Source organism: Spermophilus citellus (genome assembly GCF_964194105.1).
Source record: "Spermophilus citellus genome assembly, chromosome: 2".
Classification (NCBI taxonomy): Eukaryota; Metazoa; Chordata; class Mammalia; order Rodentia; family Sciuridae; genus Spermophilus; species Spermophilus citellus.
Window position 1 is genome coordinate 190,101,040 of NC_138183.1, and position 13,769 is coordinate 190,114,808.

The 13,769-nt window shown below is 38.8% G+C and overlaps 1 protein-coding gene across 2 annotated transcripts in view; it reads right to left on the reverse strand.

Moving 5' to 3' along the window:
• Positions 1–1,692: 1,692 nt before the first annotated feature.
• The window catches only part of AAMDC (adipogenesis associated Mth938 domain containing), a 38,366-nt gene continuing 26,289 nt past the window's right edge, over positions 1,693–13,769 (reverse strand). For both annotated transcript variants that reach the window (XM_081280031.1, XM_081280030.1), the window contains exons 3-4: positions 4,052–4,147; positions 1,693–1,872 (exon numbers count right to left, since the gene is read on the reverse strand). In XM_081280031.1, the coding sequence (XP_081136157.1) occupies positions 1,732–1,872; positions 4,052–4,147 (237 nt within the window). In that variant the 3' untranslated portion in view covers positions 1,693–1,731. The remainder of the gene's footprint in view (positions 1,873–4,051; positions 4,148–13,769) is intronic.

The window sequence follows — 13,769 nt, forward strand, 5'->3', positions numbered from 1 at the left end:
AAATTATGTGGGCAGACTGAGGGCTGTGCTGCCTACAAATCGAACCAAAGGATTTAATGATTAGTACATGGGACTAAATACGGTGTCATGGGAAAAAGAGTTTCTCTCCAGGCTCTATATTTCCAGCACTGATCATATGGACCAGATTTGAAGGTATAGACTATTTTTTAGCAGGTTTTATACACAGTTTAATAACCTCACTGCCAGAAACTTGTAAGAAGTCTGTACTAATTTCTCTTTAGTGTGGAAACAACTCAGAATGATTACACCCACACCTAGCAAACCTTCCTCCTAGCTGGCTCTATGAGCCAAGGGAACGGATCTAGAAAGATCCTGTCAACTGACAAATGCAGAAAGAGCTGCAGAAATGTCACTAAGCAGAACCTCTACTAGATTCTATGCTAGGCTTAAGAGGTGCTCTTGGGGACCTCTTGGGATCTCACAATGTATGCTAGAAAGAGATAACCATGGCCCTGCCAGTTACGTGCTGGTTGAAGTTGGAAAAATACCTTCATTTTCCATTCTGATTGCCTTAGCACCTTTTCTTGCCAAGCTGCATGTTAAGCTGCTCTCCAGTCTATGTTGGCTCTCAGTCCAATGCCTAACTGGGCCAACCAGGCAGCAGGATCAGTCTTCTTGAGTTGTTGCTTCAACAAACAACTAAGGTTGAGTGATTTTATTTAGTTATGGCTGTGATAAATACCATAATTAGTAAATATCTGGTTATAACAGCCACTGTTGATTTTCAGTGACTTAAACATGTCATTAACACTCAGCTTGTCATCTACTTGGAGATATCTTCCTTAATTTTTTTACATTCTAATAGGATAAGTCTTTCCATTGTGCCATCAGTAGACCTTGTAACTACTATTAATATTAACACACTGTATTACTATTGTCACTTTGTTTCTGCCATAAAAATCCTGAGGTCAAGTACTAAAAGTTATATACTCTTGTACCTCCAGGGTCCAGCAACAACTGGTTCTAAGAAAATTTGTAACAGACTCGTTAAATGGGCACAAAAGAATTACTGAATAAATATGAGAAGTTCTTTTGAGCTCCAACATTCTATGAATCTATAAAATAATGTTATATTAAAAACCATAAAATGAGCCAGGCACAGTGGTGAATGCCTGTAATCCCAGTAGCTCCGGAGGCTGAGACAGGAGGATCACAAGTTCAAAATCAGCCTTAGCAAAAGCAAGATGCTAAGAAACTCAGTGTGACCCCGTCTCTAAATAAAATATAAAAAGGGCTGAGGATGTGGCTCAATGGTAAAGCACCTCTGGGTTCAATTCTCAGTACAAAAGAATTTGTTTTTAAAGGGCTGGGAATGTAGCTCAGTAGTAAAGTACCTCTGGACTCAGTCCCTAGTACTAAAAATATTAGTCGTGTTGATGGATAAACATTCCAAAGTGTCAACTGCAAAGTGATTTTAATGCATTTTCTTCAGCCTTCAAGGATAGCCTTTATTTTTGTCTGAAGTTTCTCATACTTCCAGCCCAATACTCCATTATTAGACTTCAGTAAATATCTGTCTCTTCTTATTTTTAGCAACTCCAAGGACAGGGACCTTGCCTTAATCATTCAGGTATCTACCCTAAGAGTCTGGCACAGGACTTGGTGTGAACAAATGTTCAAAAATGTATGGGGAAGGCTTGTGTGGAGAATGATCAGTGTGACAGTCACAAGCAAGATAATTTAGTAATTTATTCTCCTCTTAAGGCTACATTAGCAGGTGGAATGGAAGACACCTCCCACTCTGATGCCTTGAGCAACCAAAGCATTATACTCCTTCACTGCCTGCTCTGTCTGGAGGACCCGCACATCGATGCCTTGTTTCTTGAGGTACTCCACAGTGGATGGAGGCACCTAGGAAGAGGAAAAGAGATGAGTAAGTAGGGGGAAAGGCCCTCCAGAGCTTCCTTTCCTGACATAAGGCAAGTGTACTTTACAGAGTTAGACAGTAACATCTGTCACTCCTCAGTCACCCAGTATGTCACCAGTCCAACATTTGGCAGTAAGCCCCAATGAGTCAAAAGGCCTCAGAAGGGATGAAACTCAGGTGGATGTGTGTTAACATGCATGAAGCTCTTGGCTCAATTCTTAGCACCCTGCCCCCAAAAGGCCTCTGAGAAGTTGACAAAAGCATCCTAATAGCCATGCATAAAGCTCAAGTGAAATGGATATGGGAAGAGCCTGGATTCTGGAGTCATCCTTGGATCTAAATCCTTATAAACAGATTCACCTTGGGTAAGTGAATTAAATTCTTTGAGCCTTTGTTTCCATGTCTGTAACTTCAGGATAATACCTAACTAGCTCAGAGGGTTATTAACTGAGCTACTGTATGAAAAATGTCTAGCATGGTACAGAACCTACATTATGTAAATTTTAGAAGTTTGAGTTGGTTCAACCTAAGTCTAAATTCTGTCACATACTAACTAAAAGACCTTCAACCAGCTATTTAAAGTGTCTCAGTCCCAATTTCCTGCCCTGTAAAATATGAATAACAATGCTTACACCACAGCAAGTATGTAAAGACAGTATTAACTAATGCATGTGCTATGCTGTTCAATGTCTTCTCAGAGGAAAGGCCTTTCTCAACACCCATATGCAGCCCCTCCCCCCATATTAAGTCACCATTTTGTACATGGCACTTAACATCTGAAATTATCTAGTTTTTTATTATCCACAGGGGGATGAAACTTGTTTGTTTCATTTATCTTATTGTCCTCAGTGACTATAGGTGTCTGACCTATAGAAAATACTTAATACATATTTGTAAGTGAATTTATATGGAAGATATTCTCAGTAGTGGTAGCCTTTATTGTATTGTATTATCTTAACTCTGGCTTGTCTTGAATTTTTTTATTTTTTAGTTATAGATAGACATAATACTTGTAATATATAATTATATTACATATTTTATATATTTTATAATTATTAATACTCTATACTTATGTGGAAGGTTATCTATAAGGTAATAATGGGGGAAAGTCACAGAACAACACATACGGTGTGATTCTGATTTCTGTAATATGGTTGTAAGTGTACATACATATATATCTATATATATAAGAGTGTATGTATTTTCATATTCATATAGAGAACATCAGTGTAGTATCACCAAATTTAGAGATGGGGGAGGGAAGACCTTTTACCTTTTACTTCTATATTTCTGCATTGAACCTTGAATATTTTGCAATATTCTTTAGTTCTTTATTCAATATTCATTCTTTCTTTCTTTTTTTTTTTTTTTTTTTTTTTTTTTGGTACTAGGTTAGAACCAGGGGTGCTTAACTACTCAGCCACATCCCCAGCTCTTTTTATATTTGAGACAGGTTCTCACTAAGTTGCTTAGGACCTCACTAAGTTGCTGAGGCTGGCTTTGAACTTGTGATCCTCCTGCCTCATCCTCCCGAGTTGCTAGTATTGCTGGTGTGTTCCACCATGCCTAGCTAGAATTTCTATTTCTGTAAGCAAAATAAAAAATGAATATTTTTTTTCTGAAATCATAAATGTGAATGTGTCCAGGAAAAGAGAAAGCACCATAAAGTATACTCTAAAAATGTAAAATAGTATTAAAATCTAAAGGATAAAATACAGTTATGTGCTTCATAAATGACTTTTCATTAAATAATGGATGGCATATATGATGGTGGTCCCATAAAATTATAGCATCCAGTGATGCTGTAGCCCTTTTTGCATAAATACATGGTATGATGCTTAGAGAAAAACAAAATCACCTAAGAATGCACTGCCAAGAATATACCCCTGTCATTAAGCAACAAATAACTGTACTGATAATTGTAGAACTTTAGGAATTCTGGGGTAGAGATAGATGAAACTACAGAATCTCAGGGTTAGATAGATTTATAGAGTCCAATCCTGATGAAATAGAATTGTGTATACAGTCTTTACTCATCCACTGGCCAACAAAATGACAGTGTATGAAATATAGAGATGAACTCTAAAGAAGAACATATCTGTAAGGTAAAGACCCAAGAAATCACCAGCTGTCTTCAGGAATGCTGTGCACACCAATACCTACCTTCAAGGCCTCACTCATTCCTCGGCCAATCACAAGGGCCTGTACACCTTTCTCGGCAACTTCCTTTACATCTGCAGGCTGCACACCAGGAGAATGCTGGATATGGAAAGAAAATGCAGAAAGGTACCAATCTTTCTTCACAGTAGGTATTTGTAAGGGATTTGTTCATTCAAGAAATGTTTACTAGCCAGGCATAGTGGCACATGCTTGAAATCTCACAACTCAGAAGTCTAAGGTAGGAGGCTTGCAAGTTTGAGAATAACCTGGGCACTTAGTAAGACCCTTTCTCAACATAAAATTTAAAAAAGGGCTGGGGATTTAGCTTAGCTAGCTGTAGAGCACTAGCCTCATATGTGCAAGGCCCTAGGTTCAATCCCCAGTACTATAAAAAACAAACAAAAAGAACCATTTACTGAGGTTTATTCTCTGCTAAGCATAGTTTAGGTTCCTGGGAGTAACAGAGAAGATACAGTGCCACTCGTAAGGAGCTCCAGGTTTAATGAAAAATGAAGAAGAGTAAAAAGAAATTTCAATAGTTTTACAAGCACTATAAGGAAGTGAATTTAGGGTATTGAGAGAGACATAGAACATCTAATTCAGACCTGGGAGACTGGCATTAAAGAATAGGTGATCAGGGAAAATATTCCAGAGGAGGTGACATTTAAGATAAGACCTAGAGGGGTTGAGGCTATAGCTCAGTGACAGAGCACTTGCCTAGCACGTGTGAGGCGCTGGGTTCAATCCTCAGCACCACATAAAAATAAATAAATAAAATACGGTCTTGTGTCCATCTACAACTAAAAAATATATATTAAAATAAAACTTAGAAAAAAAGATAAGACCTAGAATACAAGCAAATTATTCAAGTTAGGGGCTGAGCTGTGACTCAGTGGCAGAGCACTTGCCTAGCACATGTGAGGCACTGGGTTCAATCCTCAGCATCACATACAAAAATAAGTAAATAAAATAAAGGCATGCTGTCCCTCTACAACTACAAATTTAAAAAAAAAATTATTCAAGTTAAAGGAAATCAGGAAAACAAGGCATCCAAAATACAGATAATCATACGTACAAAGGCTCAGAGCAAGGAAAAAGACTAAGGAACCTCAGGTAATTCCATGACTCAAATGTAGCATTTTAGGTATGGTAGAAGAAAGCATCATAAACCATGTTAGAATTTGGGCTTTAGAAAAAATTTATAACAACCTCCACATTTTGCTTTTTCCGAGCGCCTTCCCCACTGAAGACCTGGAAATTTCTGTTTATCCTTTAAAACCTATTACTCTAGAAGTTTTCCCAGTTTTTAACAAAGATGAATCTGGCATGAAAGAATAATAGTTTCTTTTGAGAGAGAGAGAGAGAGAGAGAATAAATAAAAATAAAGGTATCGTAGGTATAATGTCCAACTACAATATATATATATATATATATATATATATATATATATATATATATATATAAAAGGGCAGCTGGGCATGGTGATGCACACCTGTAATCCCAATGGTTTGGGAGGCTGAGGCAGGAGGATCACAAGTTGTAAGCAAGCCTCAGCAACTTAGCAAGGCCCTGAACAATTTAGCAAGATCCTGTCTCAAAAAAATAAAAATAAAAAAAAGATAATATACAGACCAAGAGAAAATATTTGCACATCATATTTCCAGCAAAGTATTCAGAAATATATTAGGAACTCTAAAAATACAACAATACAACAATAAGAAAAAATAATCCACCATACCAATCCATAGACAGGTATAATCCCAGTGACCCAGGAGGCTGAGGTAGGAGGATCACAAATTCAAGGCTAATCTCAGCAACTTAATGAGACTCTGTCTTTAAAAAAAAACAGGGTTGGGATGTTGTTGAGTGGTTAAGTGCCTAGGTACCAACCCCTACACTAAGCCGAAAAAAAAAATGAAACCAGTTTTTTTAATATTATTTTTTAGTTGTAGTTGGACATAATACCTTTATTTTATTTATTTATTTTTATTTGATACTGAGGATCAAACCCAGGGCCTTACATGTGCTAGTCAAGTGCTCTACTGCTGAGCCACAATGACAGCACCTGAAGAAACCAGTTTTTTAAAATTCTTATTTGTTATATATGACAATAGAATCTATTACAATTCATATTACACATATAGAGCACAATTTTTCATACCTCTGGTTGCATCCAAAGTATATTCACACCATTTGTGTCTTCATACATGTACTTAGGATAATGATGTCCATCTCATTCCACCATATTTTTCACCCCATGCTCCTTCCCTTTCCCTCCCATCCTTTTGCCCTATCTAGAGTTCATCTAATCTTCCCATTCCACCCTCCAAATACCACTATGAATCAGCCTCCTTGTATCAGAGAAATCATTGGGCATTTGGTTTTTGGGGATTGGCTAATTTCAAATAGCATTATAAGGAAACCATTTTTTAAATGGGCAAAGTATTTGAATACTTTACCAAAGAAGAAACATGGGTGGCTAGCACATACATGAATCACATAATGTTATTAATGACTGTGGAAATGCATATTAAAAACACAGACGCTGGAAAGAATATAGAAAATGGATTTCTCATTTGTTGCTGGGGTATTACAGAATATAGAGCTACTCTGGAAAAGAGTTTGGTAGTTTCTTGTAAATTTAAATATATATTTATCGGGGCTGGGGATGTGGCTCGCCTGGCATGCGTGCGGCCCGGGTTCGATCCTCAGCACCACATACAAAGATGTTGTGTCCGCTGATAACTAAATAAATATTAAAAAAAATAAAATAAATATATATTTATCATGCAACTCAGCAATCACACCTCCTGGTATTTATCCTAGAGAAAAGAAAACTCATATTCACACAGAAACTTGAACATAAATGTTCATAACAGCTTTTATTCATAGTAGCTTAAAATTGGAAATAACCCAAATGTTCATCAACCGGTACGTGCGTAAACAGATTGTGTATTCAAATAATAGAATATTGATCCTTTGTGTGATTGGGATTGAAAAGCAGCTTTTCGAGAGGGTTGGAACATGGCCGCCGAGGAGGAAGCAGCGATTCTAATGTCTCCACATTAATGGGATCAAAAAGACCCTTTGGAACAGCGGCAGTCTACATACCGAGGAACTTCTAGCAAAATTCCGTGAAGAGGGGTCCCGCCGGGAATTGGTAGGTCTGTTAGAAGTGTCAGTTTGTAGCCGCTGGGACTCGGGGCCCGGGGACTGCGGTACTTGCTGGAGAGGGGCTGTCGCCTCCCCGGCCCCGGGCGCCGCTGGAGCCGCGAGCCAGAAAGACAGGGACCGGGCCGCGGTGCGGCTAGAAGCCGGGAACGCCGGGGGCAGAGAGAGCGACCGGGGCAGCGCTGGCTGTGGAGGCCACGCGGAGAGAGGCGTGGGAGCCCGAGGCTGAGACACACCGGAGAGAGCGAGCTAGCGCCCCGCCATCATCCCAAAATAGCGAGAAGAGGAAGATGGCGACGGGAAGTGAGTAAGCCTCTCCGAGCTCCGCGCCCTGTGCCGCCGCGTCTGAAAAGCTGAGACAGACAGCTGCGACTCGGCATTAATCCATCCGGCTGAGGCGGCTGGTCAGCCCTTCACATCCTACGGAGGTGGATGCCTGCCAGGCCTTCGTGGGTAGTGGCCGCAGGGTCCAGGCGGGGCTTGGGAGAGACACTGGGGACCCGCCCGTTGCGTTGGTCGCCCGGCAGGAGGAGGCGAACTGTCGCCATTTGCGGGGGACACCACTGTGGCGGAGGGCTGGCATCGCGGGACTGCGGCGGTGGAGATAACTTCATTGAAGCCTGCTGCTACAGGTGTGTGGACCCCTGGCTTTCCCTCTCCACGCATCGGGGAAACCTTAAGGGCCCCTCCCAGCTCTCCCGTGAGTGCTACAGCCAGCCCGAGGGAGTCAGTGGTGTGGAACTGCCGCTCCCGCCAGGGCTGACTGCTGAGGCCTCTTGCACCAGCTATGGGGGAGTGGCTACTGGAGGGCAAGTAAAATTCGCTGAGGATTCTCAGCCCCAAGCTCTACAAACTTAGGGTCTGAGGGAATGGCAATCTGGAGGAGTGTGCCCAGTCGTTCATGAAAACAGGGCTCCCGGGAGCAGCAGACCTGGCCTGTAGCCAGTATTGCGGTGAGCGGCACCCGTGAGAGGGGCCTGGCTAGAGGAAAAGTAGAAGTGATTGGACACAAGAGGAGGCCCTAGGCACTCAGGATTGGAGACTCGCCCAGTCTGGGAGGAGCTGCTGCACACTGATTGGTTCCCGCGTACTGACAGGAGAGACTTGGCCTGGTGGGCACAGCGCCACCTAGTGGAAGAGAAGTTAATCAAACTCTAAGACGGCATTTATTATTTTTTTTTTGTTTTTTTTTTTTTGATTTGGGTTTTTCTTTCATCTTCATTTTTATATCTTGTTTTTTTCTTTCTTTTTTTTCTTCTTCTTTCTCTTCTAATTTTAATTTTAATTTTTTTAAATTATTATTATTTTTTTTAATTTTTTTTTATTTTTTTTTATTTTTTAGTTCCTATTTCTTTCTTCTTTTGTCTTTTCATTTTTCTTATCCCCCCTTCCTTGAATTCTACCTGCCTACTCTCATTCTCCTTAGTGACTTCTTCCCTTCCCTTCTAATACCTTTCCTCCCAAGCATCAAATAAATTTATAGGAATAAGCAGTAACTCAGCAGTCAAACAGAACAAGAAGCAACATGAGCAGCTTCAAGAAACAAGGAAGAAAAGGAGTACAAACAATGCAGGACAGCCTAAATATTCAGGAGGACCTAGAGTCATCAGAAAAATGGTCATATAAAGACCTCAAGGAACACCTTAGACAGATGGAATGGAACCTTAAAGAGGATACAAGACAGCAAATTCAAGCAGCGAAAGAACACATTGAGAAGGAATTACATAAACAGCTAAAAGAAGAAGTTAAGCATCTTTATCAGGAGATAGAGATTATAAAAAATAATCAAACAATAATTCTAGAAATGAAGGAAACGATAAACCAAATTAAAAACTCAATTGAGAGTATCACTAATAGAGTGGAGCAAGTAGAAACCAGAACGTCAGATAATGAAGACAAAATATACCATCTTGAAAAGAGTCTAGCCAACTCAGAAAGGCTGGTAAAAAATCACGAGAAAAACATCCAAGAGTTATGGGATAACATGAAGAAACCAAACTTACGAGTCATCGGGATAGAAGAAGGTACAGAGATTCAAACCAAGGGAATGAGAAACCTGCTGAATGAAATAATTACAGAAAACTTTCCAGAAATAAAAAAGGAAACAGATATACAAATTGAAGATGCATAAAGGACACCAAGCACACAAAATCACAGTAGACCAATGCCAAGACACATTGTTATGAAGATATCCAATATACAGAACAAAGAGAAAATATTAAAAGCTACAAGAGAAAGGAGACAGATTACATTTAGGGGTAAACCAATACGGTTAACAACGGATTTTTCATCACAGACACTGAAAGCAAGAAGGTCATGGAACAATGTATTTCAAACACTGAAAGACAATGGATGCCAACCAAGAATTCTGTATCCAGCAAAATTAAGCTTCAGGTATGACAACGAAATAAAGATCTTTCATGATAGACAAAAGTTAAAAGAATTTGCAGCCAGAAAACCTGCATTGCAAAGCATTTTGAGCAAAACACTACATGAGGAAGAAATGAAAAACAATAACCAAAACCATCAGTGGGAAGTGCCTCAATAAAGACAGTGGGCGAGGGGAAAGATAATCATAGAGAAACAAACTAAATTTTTTTTTTTTAAAAAAAGGATAAACAATCAAACACGGATGGAAGTTCAAACCATATATCAATAGTAACTCTGAATGTTAATGGCCTAAACTCTCCAATAAAGCGACATAGGCTGGTATCATGGATTAAAAAAACAAATCCAACAATATGCTGCCTCCAGGAGACACATCTGATTGGAAAAGACATACACAGGCTGAAGGTGAAAGGATGGGAAAAAATATACCACACACACAGTTCTCGTAAGCAAGCAGGAGTGGCCATCCTCATGTCGAATAAAATCGACTTCAAGACTAAGTTAATCAAAAGGGATAAAGAAGGTCATTATATACTGTTAAAAGGATCCATTCACCAACAAGACATAACAATTATCAATATTTATGCACCAAACAATGGTGCTGCGACATTCATAAAACAAATTCTCCTCAAGTTCAAGAATCAAATAGACCACAACACAATAATTATGGGTGACTTCAACACACCTCTCTCACCATTGGACAGATCCTCCAAACAAAAATTGAATAAAGAAACTATAGAACTCAATATCACAATCAATAACCTAGACTTAACTGACATATATAGAGTATATCAACCATCATCAAATGGATATACTTTTTTCTCAGCAGCACATGGATCCTTCTCAAAAATAGACCATATATTATGCCATAGGGCAACCCCCAGTAAATATAAAGGGGTGGAGATAATACCATGCATTTTATCTGATCATAATGGAATGAAACTGGAAATCAATGATAAAAGAAGGAAGGAAAAATCCTACATCACATGGAAAATGAACAATATGTTACTGAATGATCAATGGGTTACAGAAGACATAAAGGAGGAAATCAAAAAATTCTTAGAGATAAATGAAAATACAGACACAACATATCGGAATCCATGGGACACAATGAAAGCCGTTTTAAGAGGAAAATTCATCGCCTGGGGGTCATTCCTCAAAAAAAGAAAAAACCAACAAATAAATGAGCTCACACTTCATCTCAAAGCCCTGGAAAAGGAAGAGCAAAACAACAGCAAATGTAGCAGAAGCCTAGAAATAATTAAAATCAGAGTGGAAATCAATGAAATTGAAACAAAAGAAACTATTGAAAAAATTAACAAAACTAAAAGTTGGTTCTTCGAAAAAATAAATAAGATCGACAGACCTTTAGCCATGCTAACGAAGAGAAGAAGAGAGAGAACTCAAATTATTAACATACGGGATGAAAAAGGCAATATCACAACAGATGCTACAGGAATACAGAAGACAATTAGAAATTATTTTGAAAACCTATATTCCAACAAAATAGAAGATAGTGAAGACATCGATAAATTTCTTAAGTCATATGATTTACCCAGACTGAGTCAGGAGGATACACACAATTTGAACAGACCAATATCAATGGATGAAATTGAAGAAGCCATCAAAAGACTACCAACCAAGAAAAGCCCAGGACCGGATGGGTATACAGCAGAGTTTTACAAAACCTTTAAAGAAGAATTAATACCAATACTTTCCAAGTTATTTCAGGAAATAGAAAAAGAGGGAGCTCTTCCAAATTCATTCTATGAGGCCAACATCACCCTGATTCCGAAACCAGACAAAGACACCTCAAAGAAAGAAAACTACAGACCAATATCTCTAATGAACCTAGATGCAAAAATCCTCAATAAAATTCTGGCGAATCGAATACAAAAACACATCAAAAAAATTGTGCACCATGATCAAGGAGGATTCATCCCTGGGATGCAAGGATGGTTCAACATACGGAAATCAATAAATGTTATTCACCACATCAATAGACTTAAAGATAAGAACCATATGATCATCTCGATAGATGCAGAGAAAGCATTTGACAAAGTACAGCATCCCTTTATGTTCAAAACATTAGAAAAATTAGGGATAACAGGAACTTACCTTGACATTGTAAAAGCTATCTATGCTAAGCCTCAGGCTAGCATCATTTTGAATGGACAAAAGTTGACGGCATTCCCTCTAAAATCCGGAACAAGACAGGGATGCCCTCTATCTCCACTTCTATTCAATATAGTTCTCGAAACACTGGCCAGAGCAATTAGACAGACGAAAGAAATTAAAGGCATAAAAATTGGAAAAGAAGAACTTAAATTATCACTATTTGCAGATGACATGATTCTATACCTAGAAGACCCAAAAGGGTCTACAAAGAAACTACTAGAACTAATAAATGAATTCAGCAAAGTGGCAGGATATAAAATCAACACGCATAAATCAAAGGCATTTCTGTATATCAGCGACAAAACTTCTGAAACGGAAATGAGGAAAAACACTCCATTCACAATATCCTCAAAAAAAAAAAATACTTGGGAATTAACCTAACAAAAGAGGTGAAAGATTTATATAATGAAAACTACAGAACCCTAAAGAGAGAAGTTGATGAAGATCTTAGAAGATGGAAAAACATACCCTGTTCATGGATAGGCAGAACTAACATCATCAAAATGGCGATATTACCAAAAGTTCTCTATAGGTTTAATGCAATGCCAATCTAAATCCCAACGACATATCTTGTAGAAATTGACAAAGCAATCATGAAATTCATATGGAAAAATAAAAGACCCAGAATAGCAAAAGCAATTCTAAACAGGAAGTGTGAATCAGGCGGTATAGCGATACCAGATTTCAAACTATATTACAGAGCAATAGTGACAAAAACAGCATGGTACTGGTACCAAAACAGGCGGGTGGACCAATGGTATAGAATAGAGGACACAGAGACTAATCCACAAAGTTACAACTATCTTATATTTGATAAAGGGGCTAAAAGCATGCAATGGAGGAAGGATAGCATCTTCAATAAATGGTGTTGGGAAAACTGGAAATCCATATGCAACAAAATGAAACTGAATCCCTTTCTCTCGCCATGCACAAAAGTTAACTCAAAATGGATCAAGGAGCTTGATATCAAACCAGAGACTCTGCGTCTGATAGAAGAAAAAGTTGGCTCCGATCTACAGATTGTGGGGTCGGGCTCCAAATTCCTTAATAGGACACCCATAGCACAAGAGTTAACAACAAGAATCAACAAATGGGACTTAATTAAACTTAAAAGTTTTTTCTCAGCAAGAGAAACAATAAGAGAGGTAAATAGGGAGCCTACATCCTGGGAACAAATTTTTACTCCTCACACTTCAGATAGAGCCCTAATATCCAGAGTATACAAAGAACTCAAAAAAATAGACAATAAGATAACAAATAACCCAATCAACAAATGGGCCAAGGACCTGAACAGACACTTCTCAGAGGAGGATATACAATCAATCAACAAGTACATGAAAAAATGCTCACCATCTCTAGCAGTCAGAGAAATGCAAATCAAAACCACGCTAAGATACCATTTCACTCCAGTAAGATTGGCAGCCACTGTGAAGTCAAACAACAACAAGTGCTGGCGAGGATGTGGAGAAAAGGGTACACTTGTACATTGCTGGTGGGACTGCAAATTGGTGCGGCCAATTTGGAAAGCAGTTTGGAGATTCCTGGGAAAGATGGGAATGGAACCACCATTTGACCCAGCTATTGCCCTTCTCGGACTATTCCCTGAAGACCTTAAAAGAGCATGCTACAGGGATACTGCCACATCGATGTTCATAGCAGCACAATTCACAATTGCTAGACTGTGGAACCAACCCAGATGCCCCTCAGTAGATGAATGGATTAAAAAAATGTGGCATCTATACACAATGGAGTACTATGCAGCAATAAAAAATGACAAAATCATAGAATTTGCAGGGAAATGGACGGCACTAGAGCAGATTATGCTCAGTGAAGCTAGCCAATCCCTAAAAAACAAATGCCAAATGTCTTCTTTGATATAATGAGAGCAAATATGAACAGAGCAGGGAGGAAGAGTAGGAAGAAAAGAGTAACATTAATCAGTGACATGAGATGGGAGGGAAAGGGAGAGATGAGGAAAATTGCA